At 39.6% G+C, this 16,357-nt stretch overlaps 2 protein-coding genes across 2 annotated transcripts; one reads left to right on the forward strand and one right to left on the reverse strand.

Moving 5' to 3' along the window:
- Positions 1–1,417: 1,417 nt before the first annotated feature.
- Positions 1,418–5,531, forward strand: LOC112289179 (protein SHOU4). The gene is made up of 4 exons (XM_024534172.3): positions 1,418–3,188; positions 3,743–3,898; positions 4,175–4,386; positions 4,682–5,531. Exons 1-4 carry the CDS (start codon positions 2,118–2,120, stop codon positions 4,872–4,874), a joined length of 1,632 nt encoding a protein of 543 aa, XP_024389940.1. The 5' UTR covers positions 1,418–2,117; the 3' UTR covers positions 4,875–5,531.
- Positions 5,532–9,453: 3,922 nt separating this feature from the next.
- LOC112289801 (uncharacterized) lies at positions 9,454–15,218 on the reverse strand. The gene is made up of 10 exons (XM_024535410.2): positions 14,798–15,218; positions 13,917–14,165; positions 13,376–13,500; positions 13,064–13,108; positions 12,764–12,842; positions 12,343–12,411; positions 12,034–12,204; positions 11,739–11,801; positions 11,493–11,564; positions 9,454–10,919 (listed from the first exon to the last, which is right to left on the reverse strand). The coding sequence occupies exons 1-10, from the start codon at positions 15,011–15,013 to the stop codon at positions 9,894–9,896; spliced, it is 2,115 nt and encodes a 704-aa protein (XP_024391178.1). The 5' UTR covers positions 15,014–15,218; the 3' UTR covers positions 9,454–9,893.
- Between the last annotated feature and the right edge of the window lie 1,139 nt (positions 15,219–16,357).

The following is a 16,357-nucleotide window of genomic DNA, read 5'->3' on the forward strand; positions in this document are numbered from 1 at the left end:
TTAAAAAAAAAAAAATTCTGTAATATATTTTAGCATGAAAGATTTAAAAAATATGAACATTTTCTTATAATTTTTAAAGTTCAATACACAATTAGATGTATGAATATATATATATATATATATATATACACATCCATACATACATATATAAAAATATATATAATTATATGTATAAATTTTTAGATTCTACTAATTTTTTTTATGTTTCTCTAATTATAAATATATTGTTTCTAGAGTAATCTCCACTAGTTTAGAATTTCCAGTACATTATTTTAATAATTATTTTATTTTTGTATTGTTTCAGGATATTACAATTCTTTCAGGAGTGCTCTAATAGCAGACATACCAATGTAATAATCTTGTTTAAAATATGCTTTTGAAAAATAATACAATTTGCAATTAAACATGAACATGGTTTCAAAGAAGACTTGTAAAGATTTATGCAAACATAATCCAATTACATTGAATGCATATTGAATTTTAGCTCACATGATAAACTATTGAAATCAAAACCAAGCCACTAAAAACCTTGCTATTAAGTGATTCTTTCGTAATAAACATGATTTAAAAGAAAAACCCATATGCCTAAATGAAAGGTAAATGATTTTATGATAAATCAACGTCATTGTTGAATTTTATGCAATTGTGGAAAAATAATCCTACCCTTTAGGAATCTAGTCAAAGTTTTTGCCCTAAAAAACTCATCAATTCGTATTAATCCACGCAAACAATTTCATTCGAATTTAATTCACCATATTCGAATGCCCCTAACCGCTCTGAAACTAAGCCAGCCAAAGGGGAACACTTGTCCAACCAGAGCATGTACACCCAGCATAGATTCTTCACCGATAGATTCGACTTTGAGAGCCGTGCGCATAGGCGCTATTATTTAGAGGGCCCTTTTGGGAGGGGCGCTGATTGTGTCCGGTGGGGCCGGTGAGGAGGAAGAAATCATTGCCGGGCTAGGGGGAAGCTGCCCGCGTTGATTACCGGCGGGCATGACCCCATGACCGCGGGAACCGCGAAGGATAAAACAGCGGGAATGTCGCTAGATTTAGCGGGAATAAATTCGTGAGGTGACCAGAGCAGATCCTCCGCCAGGCATGCAGCGCTAGACCCCCAGCAGAGATTCGTCACCACCAATAGCGGAGGAGGTGGGTTTCGCAATCCCGTGGAGGCTACCGGCTAAACCAGTCTCCGCAATGCGTCGGCCATCGTTTGTGTCAACTTGGAACGGAAGGGGGGGGGGTGTGTGCGTGTGAGCGAAGATTTTTAAATTTAGCCGAAGGCCAGCGTGCGGAGGAGATCGACGATGCCGAAGGCGGCGATGAAAAGGTGTAGAAAAGGTGTCGCGGCGGAGCATTACCAAATTAAGAGCGAACGAGATCACAGGCGAGGAGAACAATAGACAGGGATAGTGCGCGGCTCATGTCATTATTGCTTGGAGGATGGAGGGATGGCTTAGTGTACAATGTATGTATGTAAGCAAGCTCTGGTGTGTACGATCCGCTTGTTCACTCGCGTCGTCTGCCTCTGCCGTCTGACTTACTTGCGTTCGTCTTGCTTGGTATCATCAGTGCGCCGTTGCGGTGCCGGGAGAGAGCATTTTTGGACGTGGAGGGGGGGAGGGGGCTAGCTGGAGGTGCGATGTGAGGTTACATTTTTGGTTTGGTACGTTGGGCTTCAGAGCGGCGCAGTGCAGAGCGCGGCAGGTTCGCAGCAGGGTAGTGCCAGAGCGAGAGCAGAGGAGAACGTGTGCTCTGTGGGGCGGTCTGTGTGAGGCTCTGCGAGGGCCGTGCCTGTTGCTTGCCCCCCCACCCCTCCTATCGTTCTCTGGCTGGGTTCGTCATGGGTGAGCGAAGTGAGTTGGAGGAATGTTGTCATAGCCATGGTTCCTTCGTCTGCTGTAGGTTTTGATGTGCGTAAAGGAGGGTATGATAGTGGTGGGAATCTGGGAGGTGGGAAACAGCATGGCTTCGCGACAGATCCTGCATTGTTGTTTTGATAGCTACTGAGGGTAAGGGGAGAGTCTAAGAAGGAGGCCTAGGGGGGTTGCGAGTGTGGAAGCGCCTTTTTGTGGATTGTCCGTGGCGGCTCTGAATAACAATCCGACAGGGATGAGGGGGAGCAAGGGGGTGTCCGCGCATCAGCTTAGCAATGGGTTGTTTGTATCGGGGCAGCCGGATCGGGGTAGGGATAAGGGGTCGATCATGGGTGTGCCGCAAATGCCCTACACGGGTGGTGACATCAAGAAGTCGGGGGAGCTAGGAAAAATGCTCAACATTCCGGTGGAATCGACTGCGTCAGCCAAAGCTGGGGGACGGAGGTCTGGCGGGCCGCTCACCGGCTCCTCGTCGCAGCGGTCATCCAACACAGGTGCAGCGTCGTCTACTCATTCTGGCCCGCTTCCTGGTAATGGGACCGCTCGCAATGCATTTTCATCGTCGGGTCCTTTGAACTCATCCGGCACGCCAGCGCCCTGGGTTCCGGGGAAATCTGCGGGCACCTTCTCGGGTCCATTCATGGGAGCTGCTACTCAAGCACAGCAGCAGCATGGTCATGGTAGTACTGGGGGTTCTCAATCCGGGCCATTGGGACGCAGTGCAGACTTGAGCGGCAAAGTTGGTGTAACGGTGGCGAAGCCCGTGTCAGGGCCTTTGCAAGTATCCAATTCTCTGAAAACGTCGGGGCCGCAGCAACAGGCACCAGTGCTTCCAGCTACAGGCCTCATTACTTCGGGTCCTATTATAACGTCTGGCCCATTGACATCCACAGGCGCTCCGCGGAAAGGTCCCTTGTCTGGACCGCAAGACGCTTCGGCGTCGATCTTAGCAGCAGGGGGCGGTTCAGTGAAGGTTGGGGAGAGTGGCCGTCCTAGCGGCAACTCCCTTGCCATTAACAGCTTAAGCAACGCCCATGAGTATTCTTTTCCGAAAAACTTTCCACGAATGATCATATACACCCTCATACCTTTATTCGTCATCGGTTTCATTGCGGGAGCCTTTATATTTGCGGCTGTCAAGAACGCCATTCTTCTCTTTGTAGTGGCTGCGCTGTTTGGCGTGGTGGTAATTCTTCTTGCATGGAACACTTTTTGGGGTAAGCAGGCCATTTACGGATTTATGGCTAAATTTCCCCATTCTGACCTTTCCACAGCTAAAGATGGTCAATTGGTGAAGATAACAGGGGTGAGCCTTTCAACTTAAATCAATGATCCATCTCTTCTTTCATGTATGTACTTTTACCATGTTCTAATCTACAAGTTGGTTTCATTTTCAAAACTTGATCCCGATCTCGATTTTAAAGGAGAGAGGGTTTTCTTTGGCAACCTGCATGTTGGTTTAGTGAATATAGAACCAATTCCTGAAGTCGTGAACAACCTGGAATCTTGATAATCTGAACGAACGTAGTATTTTGAAGCCATATTTTAGCGTTTTCTGTTGATGTTCCTACCTCTCTATGTGAGGATGAGCTCAAGCATGCACCTCGTTCTTATTTTCGTTCGATGTCATGATCAGCTCTTACAGAGCGTAATGTTTGTGGGTTAAGTGTTGATTTTTCCTCCCCATTGGAAACTTAGAATGGAGTTGCGGATAATTGGTCTAATCTGCCCAGGTGGTCGCTCTGGTGTACATTAAACGAATCTCTCTTTGAGGTTAATGATATATGCTGATCAAGACTTTTGAAGCAGGCACAAAGTAGTAGCCAAGAGAGTGGTAATTGACTTTTGTAAGCTTGGCAGGTTGTGACCTGTGGAAGTGTTCCGCTGGAGTCATCTTATCAGAAGATATCCCGATGTGTATATACATCTACGGGTCTCTTCGAGTATCGACATTATTCTTCCAAGAAAGCTAGTGAGAAACATCGGCGGTTTACTTGGGGACTGCGGCATGGAGAGGTATGTCAATTGGATGTGGAATGTACTAGATACGTCAAGGATCACCAGAGGTTAAAGGAGGGTGAATTAATCAAGACTTATTCAACGAGAATTTGCTTAACTCTGCAACTTAGTGGTGGCTGTGAAAGACAGGAAATAAGATAGGATGCTCACTCTTGCAGTCCGACGTCAATTTGAAAGGGAACTAAAGCTTCTTTATTTCTTGAACTGCTCCAATGACTGAACCGTATCCAGATTAGCTGACATTCTTTCAATGTAACAATATCTTGTTCTCAGAGATATGTCGTAGATTTCTACATTTCCGATTTTCAGACAGGTCTTAGAGCCCTGGTGAAAGCTGGCTATGGAGCTCGGGTGATTTCTTATGTTGACGAAAGTCCAATTTTAGATCTCCTTCCATCGATTAAGGAGTTTCCAACTGATTTCTTGCGATGGTTGACTGAGCGAAACCTTTCTGCTGATGGTCGTGTAATGCGACTTAAAGAAGGGTAAGGACGCTTTTTTAAGTTTTAAATTTACTTATTTATTCATTGGATTATGCATGATTCTAACCATTGACAGTTAATTGTTTTCTGACGGGACTGTCGTGTGTTGCTCGTGCTTAGTAATTATGGGTCGCTTATATATATATATATATATTGTTTCACTATATTTTTCTATAATTGGTTTTACTATTTTATTGTAAAGTTCTGCTTCCGCATGTGGTTAATTCGTTATGTAGGGTGCAATGGGATTTGCATTCTATCTAAATTCCCAGTAATTTGGAACTCTTTTATCTGACAGTTATGTTAAGGAAGGGAGCACAGTGACGGTGATGGGTGTTGTTCAAAGGCATGAGAATATTTTGATGTTGGTATCACCCCCTGATCCCATGTCAACGGGTTGCCAGTGGTCAAAATTCATACTACCAGCCACTTTAGAGGGTATTATCTTGAGAAGTGAAGAACCTTCTAAGGCGGATGGGATACCTGTGTAATGAAGTTTTGGTCTTCAAGAGAAAGTTTTTTGTTATTGCTTATCGGACCTTTTGTGAAGTATCGGCAAGAGTATGCGAGGCATGAAGTTTAAGTAGGTTAGATTACCAGCGCACGTGGATCACCTAAGTTAAATACATACCCTGAAAGATATGGGGTCAAGAGTGATCGAATCTACCGATACTGCTCAGTCCTGGAGTAATTCTTTGATCTTTCTGCGGAGCCCAAGCTATGCACTTTCATTCCTCGCGGTAGTGGCACGAAGAGGTACCAGTCATTGTCATTGCATGTTGTTGGAAGTGGATCAATGGTTCCAATTATTTTCTTAGCTGGTGTAGCTTCTAAGCCTATTGCCAAGGTTCTGTGATAAGTCGGGATATGAGTAGCTGTCATGAGCAAGTCGTGACGTTTAGGCAACCTTCATAACGTAGTGGCTACGAACATTGACTAAAATCTAGTTGCACAGAGGGGGAACCTAGTGTTGGTATACACCGTTGATGCAGAACGATGTGTTGCCTTGATCCTGCCTTTGCTGTACATAAGGTAGTAGTGGTAGTAGTACGATGTACTCCATGGCTTCTATTGACTTTTGGACTAACAAGGAGCCTTTGTAGTCTACCTGCAATGTAATTTTTGTTGGCGGCAGTTTGCCATTTGTATTGGATGGTCCAGAGGTCTAGATCAACCTCATCTTTTAGGAGGGATGATCTCGAGTTGGAGACGTTCGGCGAAAGATCTTAACATTTTGGTGTTCATGCTTGCCCTTAGCAAGTCTCAAGTGTGGAGTTTATTTTTGGCATGACATACGTCTATGTTTCACCTTGATATTTCGTAGTTGTATGGACCTCGACTTTAGCCTTGCCTTCAAGCGTCTGAGCGAGTGAATTCATCACGTCCAATCTGGATCAACAACCCATACAGTTAAATGTAACTTCAGTCTCCTTCAAACAGTGATAGTGTGTAGATAATTCTTTGACTAGTGGGATGGTCACTGTAAAAATTTTGTGCATAGTGATTCTGGTCATTTTTACACCAGAATGTGCTCCTGTATCGACGGTTTGTCTTTGCGTTGATGAGCATGAGGTGAGTTGAGTGAGCTCCTTTTATGGGTGTCATGTAGGCCATCCAGGACTTGAATGCTGAGCTACTCGAAAGTCATTTGGATTATGCAATTGAACTTTTGTGAAGGTACACAGCTTCTATTTGGGCCTGTAGGTACTTGCAAAATGTGTTTTTTAATATTTTTGAAAACAAGAGAAATATTCATCTTCATTTCCCTTTTTAAAAAAGAACAATAGTAAATAAATGATCAATCCAAACAAATGTTTATTGTTCTGCTCTCTCAATCAAAGATTTGATAGCTAATATTTACAAAAATAATTTAGGGAATAGTTAGTGCTATATCTCCAATTGATATTGTTGCACTCCACATGACCTCCACACAACTTAAATTGACTACAAAGTGTGCTTCTATGCCTAAGGTGCATTTGGCAGCTTGATATTTAACTCCAATACTAATTCAAAAATAGAGTAAATTATTATTGTTATTTTATTTATTTATTTATTTATTTTTGTGTTTTTGATAGCCAGATATAAAAAAACAAAAAATAACTTGTTTTTCTTCAAAATAGTTTGCAATCAATTATTTCATAAAATATTCATTGTCTTTTTGAACTACCACCCTTTCTTAAAGGAAAAAATGTGCAAAAGAAAGAGGCTATTATTAACTAGTTGTTTATGATGAAGTCAAGTGTAACAATATCATGTGGTATGTAGCAATATCAATTGAGGATGTAGCTTTAACACTTCTAAAAAAATAATGTGAAGATTGTTGTGGTTGTTATAACTTTTGAATTAGTATTGTTAAAATTTATAAAAATAATCTTGCACTTGATTAAAGAATCATCAAATAAATATTGATTCCTATAATCACTTTTAAAGGAATGAAGAAAGATACTTTTGATAGCTTAAAATTTAAATGAAATTAGCAATCTTAAATGTATTTATATAGATATTAGGATTTTTCTTGTGCATAATGCACAAATTCCTAAAAATTAAAAATAAATCCCAAAGAAATTAGTAATGTATTCTTAAACTTGAAAAAACTGTCACTCATGTAGTGATTCTTAGTCTTGTTGCAACCCTTGTGCTTCACTCCAATTGTAACTTCTAGTCTAATCACAACCTATTTTCTTCATTTCTGTAGCCTCTTCTATTCTTGTCATGACTTTTAATCCTAGTGCAAGCCCTTTTCACATTACACACTTTACTAAAGAAACTTGGGACTTGGGACCTAATAAGACCCCTAACCAAGTTTTAGGCGGACAATTGTTCATTGCATTATATATTACAATGCTATAATTTATGTATGTAATTATTTTATTTTATTTTATTTTATTTTAGTAAAAAGACATGATACTAGGTGTAAAAATGTATATTATATTTATAAGCTAGCATTCAAAAATCTCAAAGATTTACAAAATTATTTTGCAATCTATAGATTTTAAATAATAGATTAAAAGTGGAAAATAAATAAATAAATAAATGACAAGAGTTTTGAGGGTCTAGTTTCAAAGAAGAATTTATTTGAGATAAAAAATTAAAATAAATAAACCTTTTAGAAAATTTTGGTTTATATTAAAAATTCTGAGTTTTTAATTTTTACTAAACTTCTAATTATTATTTTCAAAAAAAGAGATAAAAACACCAATTTATTCTAACCTTATAAATAATAGTCAAATCTCTACTTTAAAAAATATTTTATTATATGTGATTAAAAAAAGATATTTAATAAATATTTTAGTGGATTCTTTTAAAATTTTAGAATGTTGGCATTTATTATAAGTTCTTTTTTTACAATTCATTAATATAAAAGAAAATAATGTATATGATGTTAATTAATTGTTCTTTGTAGACAATTTCATTTTCTTCTAGATTCTTTTAGATTTATTTTATATGTAACTGTCTCTTTATTTGGAAAATAATTAGAAATAATCAAAATCAGTCAACTTTTTAATACTAACTTCTAGTTAGTTTAAAAAAGTGAAAATATAAATAAAATCGGAAAATTAAAAACTTAGACACCAAAACTTAAGCTAAACTTAGACAACAAAACAATCCAAAATTTAAGATAGTATGAGGTGAAATTAAGTTAAATTTTAATTTAATAAATGTTTTGGTTGAATATTTTGTATTTTTTGGCTTGCATGTCTTCTTATATTTTACCATGATTATTACATCTTCTTTTCTCTCTCTCTCTCTCTCTCTCTCTCTCTCTATATATATATATATATATAATACATATCTTTTTATCTATTTTAATTTTGTTACATAAAAACATTTATTATATGTGTTCAAACATTAAGTTGTGTCCTCACAAACATTCACCAAAATTCAGTTCAATTTTAAATAAGTTGAATATCAATAATTATACATGTAGTTTTTATGAGTTATAAAAAGAAGAAAAAACAATTTTTTTAAAAAATTTGAATTAGAAATATTTTCAAAACATCAACAACAAAAAATTGAACAATCAAATAAAAACAATCATTTAGTTTATAATAACAATGCAATGTTCTAGAATTACACACATCAATATTTTTCTTAAGTGAAATGTTGGTCACTTGATCTATGTTGCTATTTAAATGCATAGAAATGATCCTGTGAATGTTTTAATGACTTCTATTACAGGTTTGCAAGAGGCAATGAAATTAAAGCTCCAACGTACAGAAGGTCACCTTCAAGAATAAGAGGTAGAGATAGGGACAACTTGCCATCTGATGATGTAGACATGAAGAGTAATGGGCATCTAGCCACTTAGTTCTAACGCTAGCAAAGGAAACGCTTGAATAAGATGATTGAAACAACAGCTTTCCTTAATTAACTTTCTTAGAAGATGAACACATCTCATGGAGCACGAATGTAAGTCTCTGCAGCTGAAGAGCAACTTTCGCAGAAGAAAGAGAGCATCATTTCCCTTTTGCCACATTCTGCAAGATAGTACTGCCAACCCATGCTAGACTGACTGGATTCTCTGGACCAAGTTTGATACGAGTCTTGATACTACATGATCATCACCGTTTCGGGTGGATATTCGTCAAATTCCAAAACCTCAATAGAAAACCTAACCTCGGTACAAACTGGTTTTAAATATTGGGAATCTACTGAGAGCATCGGTTTTTAAGTTAGTAAGATTATATTTTACACAAAGACTCGTATAATCTAACTTATCCAAGAGAATCAACTCAATCTTAGCGAATTTCATTCCCGAGCAGAAGATTCACATTGACCTATACGGATGGACTAGTGCATTGACCTATGCGCATGGACTAGTGTTCCCGTGAGATTGTAAAAAACATGGATTGCATGTTGTGAGATTGATCGGGTATGAAAATTTTAGTGAGAATGAGAGGGTGAGGAGATTTTCATATACAACCACAGAGATCTATAACAAAGAAAAAGAACAAAAAAAGAAAAAAGAAAAAAGAAACCCACTGAATAAGCGGAATTAAGTAGCGAATATTGAAAGCTGTCCCAAAATATTTATCGTCAAACTTTCAAATATTCAACAGAAACATCTCGTTCGTTCAAGGTTTGACACCAATAAAGTGCCACAAATTCAGTATAAAATCAAGCCAGTTGTAATACTCATCCTTCAATTCCAGTAGACAAGACAGGTGAGAAAACACAAAATGCGATCTTCCTATGGTTCAGTTTCGTGCGGACAGGGTTTAACTGGATACTAACTTGTAACTACTTGGAAACAAACACAGTAACTATACAGACTCCAGTGGCTGTGGTATCTCTAGGTCAGGGTCAAATCCATTGCTCTGGAGAACCCAAATGTACATAATCTAATAAGCTTGACACGCTGTCAAGAGTGTGAGGATCCTCGAGCACTAGGCTTGGACCTAATTAAGTTCCACACCTAGTTAAACTGACTAAAAGAGAGATCCAAGATTAACTACAAAGCTCACCAAATGCCATGTGAAAGGTCACAAAAAGTATTTCGCTAGACCAGATTAGCGCAGAGTAACATACCGATTAGTACCATGCTTGGCCCAATGCTCCCTAAGATCGACCGGTAGATTGATGTTGACACCTTCGGACACTAGCTTCTCCAGAAGCTTGTCAAAGGCTCCAGCACTCATCTTCCGCCCTGCCAAGCGTGAGCCTCTCTTCTTGGGGTTCAGAGGCAAGGGAAACATAGAGATTAACGTTGTGCAACAGGCTGATTGCCAGCCACCATTTCCCCACCTATAGCACTGCTGGTTCATACCCGTGCAAGAACAGTACGGAATGGGAGTGGGTACAGTCTGAGATCGAAATATTCTACTGCTTACAAGCTCTGGCTCCCTAATCTGACCTCCCTCTTCTTCATTAGCAACCTGGGCCTGACTCTCCCGTTCTTGCACTGGTTGCTGACCTTGGTGTGTTACAGGCCAATTCCGTGATTTCTTAGGTGCTGCTCGGGGATGTTTACCCCTATGAGTGGCTTCTGCCATTTCGGTCGCCTTCCTTTTCGTTCGTACAAAAATCTCTATTTGTGACTCCTTGTCCCTACTAAATCTGTGTACACCTTGCAAATGTGCAGAATCAGGATCTAAAAGCATGATACCTGAATGTGATGGATTGGCTGCAGTCGGGTGGAATTCAGATGAAAATGCGCTATGTTCTGCAAGGTCCATCCGCTGTAATAGTTTAGATCCGTGCATCGATTCGTCCAATGCCGTCTGGGATGGTCTTCGACCACGTCCAGAAGACTTCCTTTCGAGTCTAGCCAGGGCAGCCAAGGCAGCGTCTCGGGTCAAAATTGCTGCGTCTCTATCTGCAGAAGCGATGTCTCGCTGCAAGATTGCAGCGTCCCGCTCAGCATATGCTGCCATCTTCTCTGCTAAAGCTGTGCTCTTTTCCATTAATGCTGCGTCCCGTTCGGCAATGATGTCCATGATCTCAATGGAGCTGGCGCTCTTGGAATGAAGACAAGAACTTTCCCAATCGACATCCATTTGAGCTGCTAAATCAGCGGGACCTCCTTTGAAAATTGCCTACATCAGAATACCAATACCATGTATATCAAACACAGATGCTGAATAGAGATGAGTGCTACGCTCATTGTGACGAAAGGGAGTAGATATGATTGTGAACCCGTTAAAAGTAGTTCTACAGGATTGCCAAACCTCTATTAAAAAAATAAATTAAAAAACTTTAAAGTTAAGTTCTTAAGATCACGACAGAAATATGATTGGAACATACTAATACCTGCTCAATCAACAAAACCCAAACAGGAACAACACAGAGCCCGTTACAAGAAAACGCTTCAAAGTAAACAGTAACACTGGGTACGGTACCAACTGCTTAAATTAAAAGCCTGACATGTCGGAAGCATGTCCAAAAGTGCAACAGGTTGCAGTACATCTGACAAAAAGTAAATTATAGCCTGATGTCTTACCTTGTGCCCTAATTCTTACATTGGCAATTCTGACCACGAAGTTTAACACACCAAAATTACCCACGAAACCGAATGCTATTGTAATGAAATTTATTATACACAACATGTAACTTTGAATATGTACATACACACACACACATATTAAATCTCCATATATTCACCAACTTACCACTTCAGTCTCTGTCTTTCTGATATCATGTGCATTGCATATCCAATTGTGTAGTCCTCTTAAGTATTCCCCCTGCAAGGTAATATAGCCATAAACCAACATGTAAATCAATTGGAGGAGATTTTATAAGAAAAACACTGTAAAACATTAAAAATAATGTTTATAAATATATTCTAACTTCCTACTACTTAGTAACACGTGCGGGCATCTGACAATTAAAACCAAATTCTTCATCAGCTTACAAACCTGGGATAGTTTTTCTTTACTGTGAGGGCTTTTCTTCAGAGCGAGTTGAGCAGCTTCAATGATCTGTAACACAGGTTTCAAACTTAACTACTACACAAATTAAACATGCCTGCTGTACCTTCAGGATCTTAAGGCCTACGATGTCGCAATGTGAATATTATCCGTAGTGTACTAGCAAGTGGAGACTGCGATTAAGACACAAATAGTTCACCTATGCAAAGAACTCAGCAGAAAAGAAATACTGCTAGGTTTTAGCGGCTGTCAACAAGACCTGTCAGAGAAAGATTGTAAATACCTTGAGATTTTTGGAACGTTCACCTAATGATGACAAGCCATCTAGAACATGTTGGTAGATATACTCAGGACTGCGCGCTTGCTTGAAAAACGGATGTCTCAGCAGCTGTTCTGTTGTTGGACGTCTTGAGGGGTCCTTGGCAAGGCAAATTGCAATCATGTCTTTGAAGGACTGCACATAGTAGATTGAGCTATCAACATACTTGCCAAAACACCCAAAACATTCAACCGATTAAGTACATTAAGTGCAGCGAATCGTTCAAGGTATTGTAGTGAATTGAAAAATATAATGCTGTGTGCATGTGTTTACCTTAGAGAACATTTTGAAGCATGCACAATTCATCTCTGAGATCTTATTCTGTAAAGTATTGAAGAAAACCTGATCCATAACATTGGGATATAATTAAGTTGATAAGACTGACGGCCCTTGGACAATTCATACGTGTAACCTGGTTGAAACATAAAAGAAAATGAAAGTCTCACAACATTTCCTTCAGGTTCAAATGCATATTAATTCTAATGCTCCTGAACAATTTAGCTTAAACCATCTGTTCTATGTATGCTACAGTTTTCAAAGAAAATATCTGAATAAATTACGTCTGTCAGACTAACTTGTGACAATAAACTAGAATGCAATGCGGTATTCGTAATGAACTTTCCATTATATTTCAAGATGTGATGAGTAGACCGATTCCTAAAACGCTGAACGAGTACAATTAATTATGAATCACCTTCATAGGATACTTCGAGAAGGGGACAATCCCATGCACAAGCTCCAATGCCGTAATTCCAAAAGACCATATATCAGCTCTGCAAAGACAAGACAACACCCCCAACAACATAAACACCTTGAACTATCAACACTGGCTTCCAGCTGGCTGCTCCTTCAAATCCACTAAAATTTACACAATGTTGTTCCTCAGTGGTTGCCTTACTGTAGAACCGAGCGCTACTAGGAATAGTTGCGATGATGAAAAATTCAATCTATGGATGTTCACACTTAGGAAATTGAATATGGTTACACAACTTACTTGGAATCGTACAAATGAACTTGCTCAATCATCTCTGGAGCCATCCTGTAAAATACATCCAACAAAGCGATTAGCGTACTTAGCTTAGGGATCATTTCCGAGCATCAATTTAGAAAGACAGAATACAAGACCCTAATCAATCCAAAATAATTATTAAATATCTAATGTGACGTAGCTGCACAAAGTTACAAGTATAAATCAAGGGATCTGACAAGCGACCAGGAGAACTCCATCAAATTAAGCCGCTAAAGAAACTCAATGATATTAACAAATACTATGCTCGAAATCAATGAAAAGGTAAAAAGTGCACACCAGTAACAAGACCTCAGTAAACTGCTTCTTGACTGTTGTTGATCACCTGCATTCAATATACAGGTGGAAATACCAAAATCCGCGAGCTTGACTCGTCCATTCCCATCCACAAAGATATTTCCCGCCTAGCAAACAGAGAAATAAAAGTATGAGGAAGATTGTGATAATCTCAGCGTACTAAACACAAAACAGCTCATACACCGACCAGAGGTGAAGCACTCAGAGCAAGTCCAACTTCTCCAGAAAAATAATGTCATGTTCTCTTTTCTAAGGGGGCCTAGATGGCAAATCAGGAAGCTATAAAAGTTTGAAGAAGCTGAAAACTACTCTAGCCTTTCGAAGGAAGAAGATATGTCCTGCCACTGAAAGAATGTGACTAAGATAAGAACCAGCATGAGCATGAGATCATACAGCTGCAGAGAGCAAAGAAACCTCACATGCCAACAAATTGTGTGCTACCAAAACAACATAACAACATTCTAAACTCCTTACTCATAAAGAGCACACAGTTGAACTGCTCGATGCTTGATCAATGCAATACCTTCACATCCTGATGAATACGGCCATGGTGATGAAGGTAATTGAGACCCATCAACGACTCTTTTAAAAAAGTACACACCACACTCTCGTCAAAACCATTTGAGAAGGCAGCTTTCATAATATCCAAACATGATCCACCAGCCATGAACGGCATCACAACCCAGACATTGTGACTGGTAGTGAAGGAGCAGTAAGCCGTCAGAACATTGGGGTGCTGAATTCGGCTTTTCGACGCCGTCCAGAAGTCGCTCTGCACTCAGAATTTTCGTTTAAAAGATATTCTTATTGAGCATAGAAAACAAGCCAAATGCAGCTAACCAGTTCCTCGAAACCTACAGAAGTCACCAGTGCTAGTATGTCAAGAATAATCAAAGTCCCTACATTCTTCAGCAAGCCCAAATTAAATATATTAAAATTTAAGTGCATTCAATGGACTATAAATTTCTGAACACAAAAAACAACGGCATGTGTTTGGCGAATCCGAAGTGGTATTTTAGGAAGAATCTTCGAATTTCAAAGTACTAGGTTATAAAGCCGTAGATTCAATACGAGATAGGAATGGAGCTGAGTAAATTACTGAAACCCTAATATATTTCTATGTATTTTTTGGTGCAAGTTTCAGTTGACTTGAGGGCATAGGAACTGCACATGGAACTACCCAAACTAACAACATGAAGACATTCATCGCTAACACACAGAGAGTATACTAAAGAGCCAATCAACTTGTGGTTGCTACATATTCCCAACAGCTAAAAGTAGCAAATAGACAACACGGATCCAGAAGAAGGTGGTCTAACAAGAGCAAAACTAAAAAGAATAACAAGAATCACAATAGGCAACCTCAAATGCCTCATAGAATTGAACGACCGAGAACATAAGTACCGAAATTCGGGTGCCCTCGTCAAGCTGCAGCACTTTGATCGCCACCAATTCATTGTAGGGCAAGCACAGAGCACTATACACAGTACAACTAGCGCCACGCCCTAGTTCCTCCATTATCCTGTAATCACTCGCAGACAGAGGATAACCTCTTCTCCCTTCCTCATCACCGCCCTCCTCCCCAACCCCATTCTTCTGCTCCTTCCCCTGCCCCTCCATTGGTGCCCCCAACTTCCAAGAGTAAGCCAATTAACAAACCTACGGCGGTGAGGCCATTTTGCAGCGATACCCCACTAGAGCGTCACGTGACAAGCATCCCTGAAGCTGCTAGACAATCCCTTAAACTCTGAAAATACAAGTTCGTGCAACTAAGAGGGATGTCGTCGACTTGGTGCATGTGTGCAAAGCATTTGCATCAAAGACCAGGCCTTACAGAGCGAGAGCAGGCGCATTAGCCAAGCCTACACGTTCCTCATTCATCCTATTGGCTCATCCATCCATCTTGTCTCGTCCATCTCCTCTGAGAGTCCTTTCGATGAACAGGCTGATTATTGTGTTGCTTCAGTTTGGGGTTTCTGTTTCTCGCTAAATGTGGTAGTAACTGTGAGATGCTGGATATGTTATCGATTATGCTGTGTAACTTTCAACTCTTTTGAAATAGCTTACTATTAAACACTTTTCAAAGATGGCACAACAAATTGTGTGCAAGTGCAGAGAGACTTCCAATTCAAGGAAAATTAGGGTTTGCAGTAAAAGAAGATTGTAGTCGATCGCAATATGGAAGCTGCTCCTTGCAGAGGAATTATTGTTGTCATTGATTGAAGGTTTGGATAACGAAGTTTTAGTAGTTGAGTGGGAGTCTGAGTGGAGCACATTCATGAAGAGCTGGTGTGGAGTCAGTCTGAAAAGCCTGAACGTGACCACCACCACAGTATGGACCTTACCGGCTACAGGTCTTACAAAGTCACTGGACCTCGATGACCAGATAATTTGTCTTCATGCCTACTATCTACGCTAGGAATGGACATGACTGTTGTGAAGATTCAGCTGGACCACATCACCCAGCTAGAGCATATCATTCAGCAAGAACGCAGGGGATTACCAAGGAGCTTGTATGCATCAATCCTGCGTGATGGAGACGGAGTACACTCATCTATGTATCAATACAAATAATTCGCACACACACACAACCTCAGCATTATGCATGTGTTTTATGAACTGATTGTATTTGATGGTTACAAGAGGCCAGAATATTGTTCACCGAAAAAGAAAGAAAAGAAGAAGGAAGGAAGAAAGAAAGACAGAAAGAGAAGAATGAAGACGAATAAGAAGAAGAAGCTAGCAGCGAGAGATACAGATCACCGAGTTCGATCGTGTTTTGACAGGGATTGAGTGCAGATAGAGCTGATCTCTCATTTTTGTCTAGGAAAATCCATCAATTGAAAGTAATTGAAGTAATGGACATGAATGAAAGACTACTTTGTCCACAATTCTGAATGAAAAATCACAATCGGTAAACTCCTTAGCTATTGCGTTTCACAGGATTTTGCAAGTAGGCAGAGG

The sequence above is a fragment of the Physcomitrium patens genome, chromosome 12 (assembly GCF_059467195.1).
Source record: "Physcomitrium patens ecotype Gransden chromosome 12, ASM5946719v1, whole genome shotgun sequence".
NCBI classification, from domain to species: domain Eukaryota; kingdom Viridiplantae; phylum Streptophyta; class Bryopsida; order Funariales; family Funariaceae; genus Physcomitrium; species Physcomitrium patens.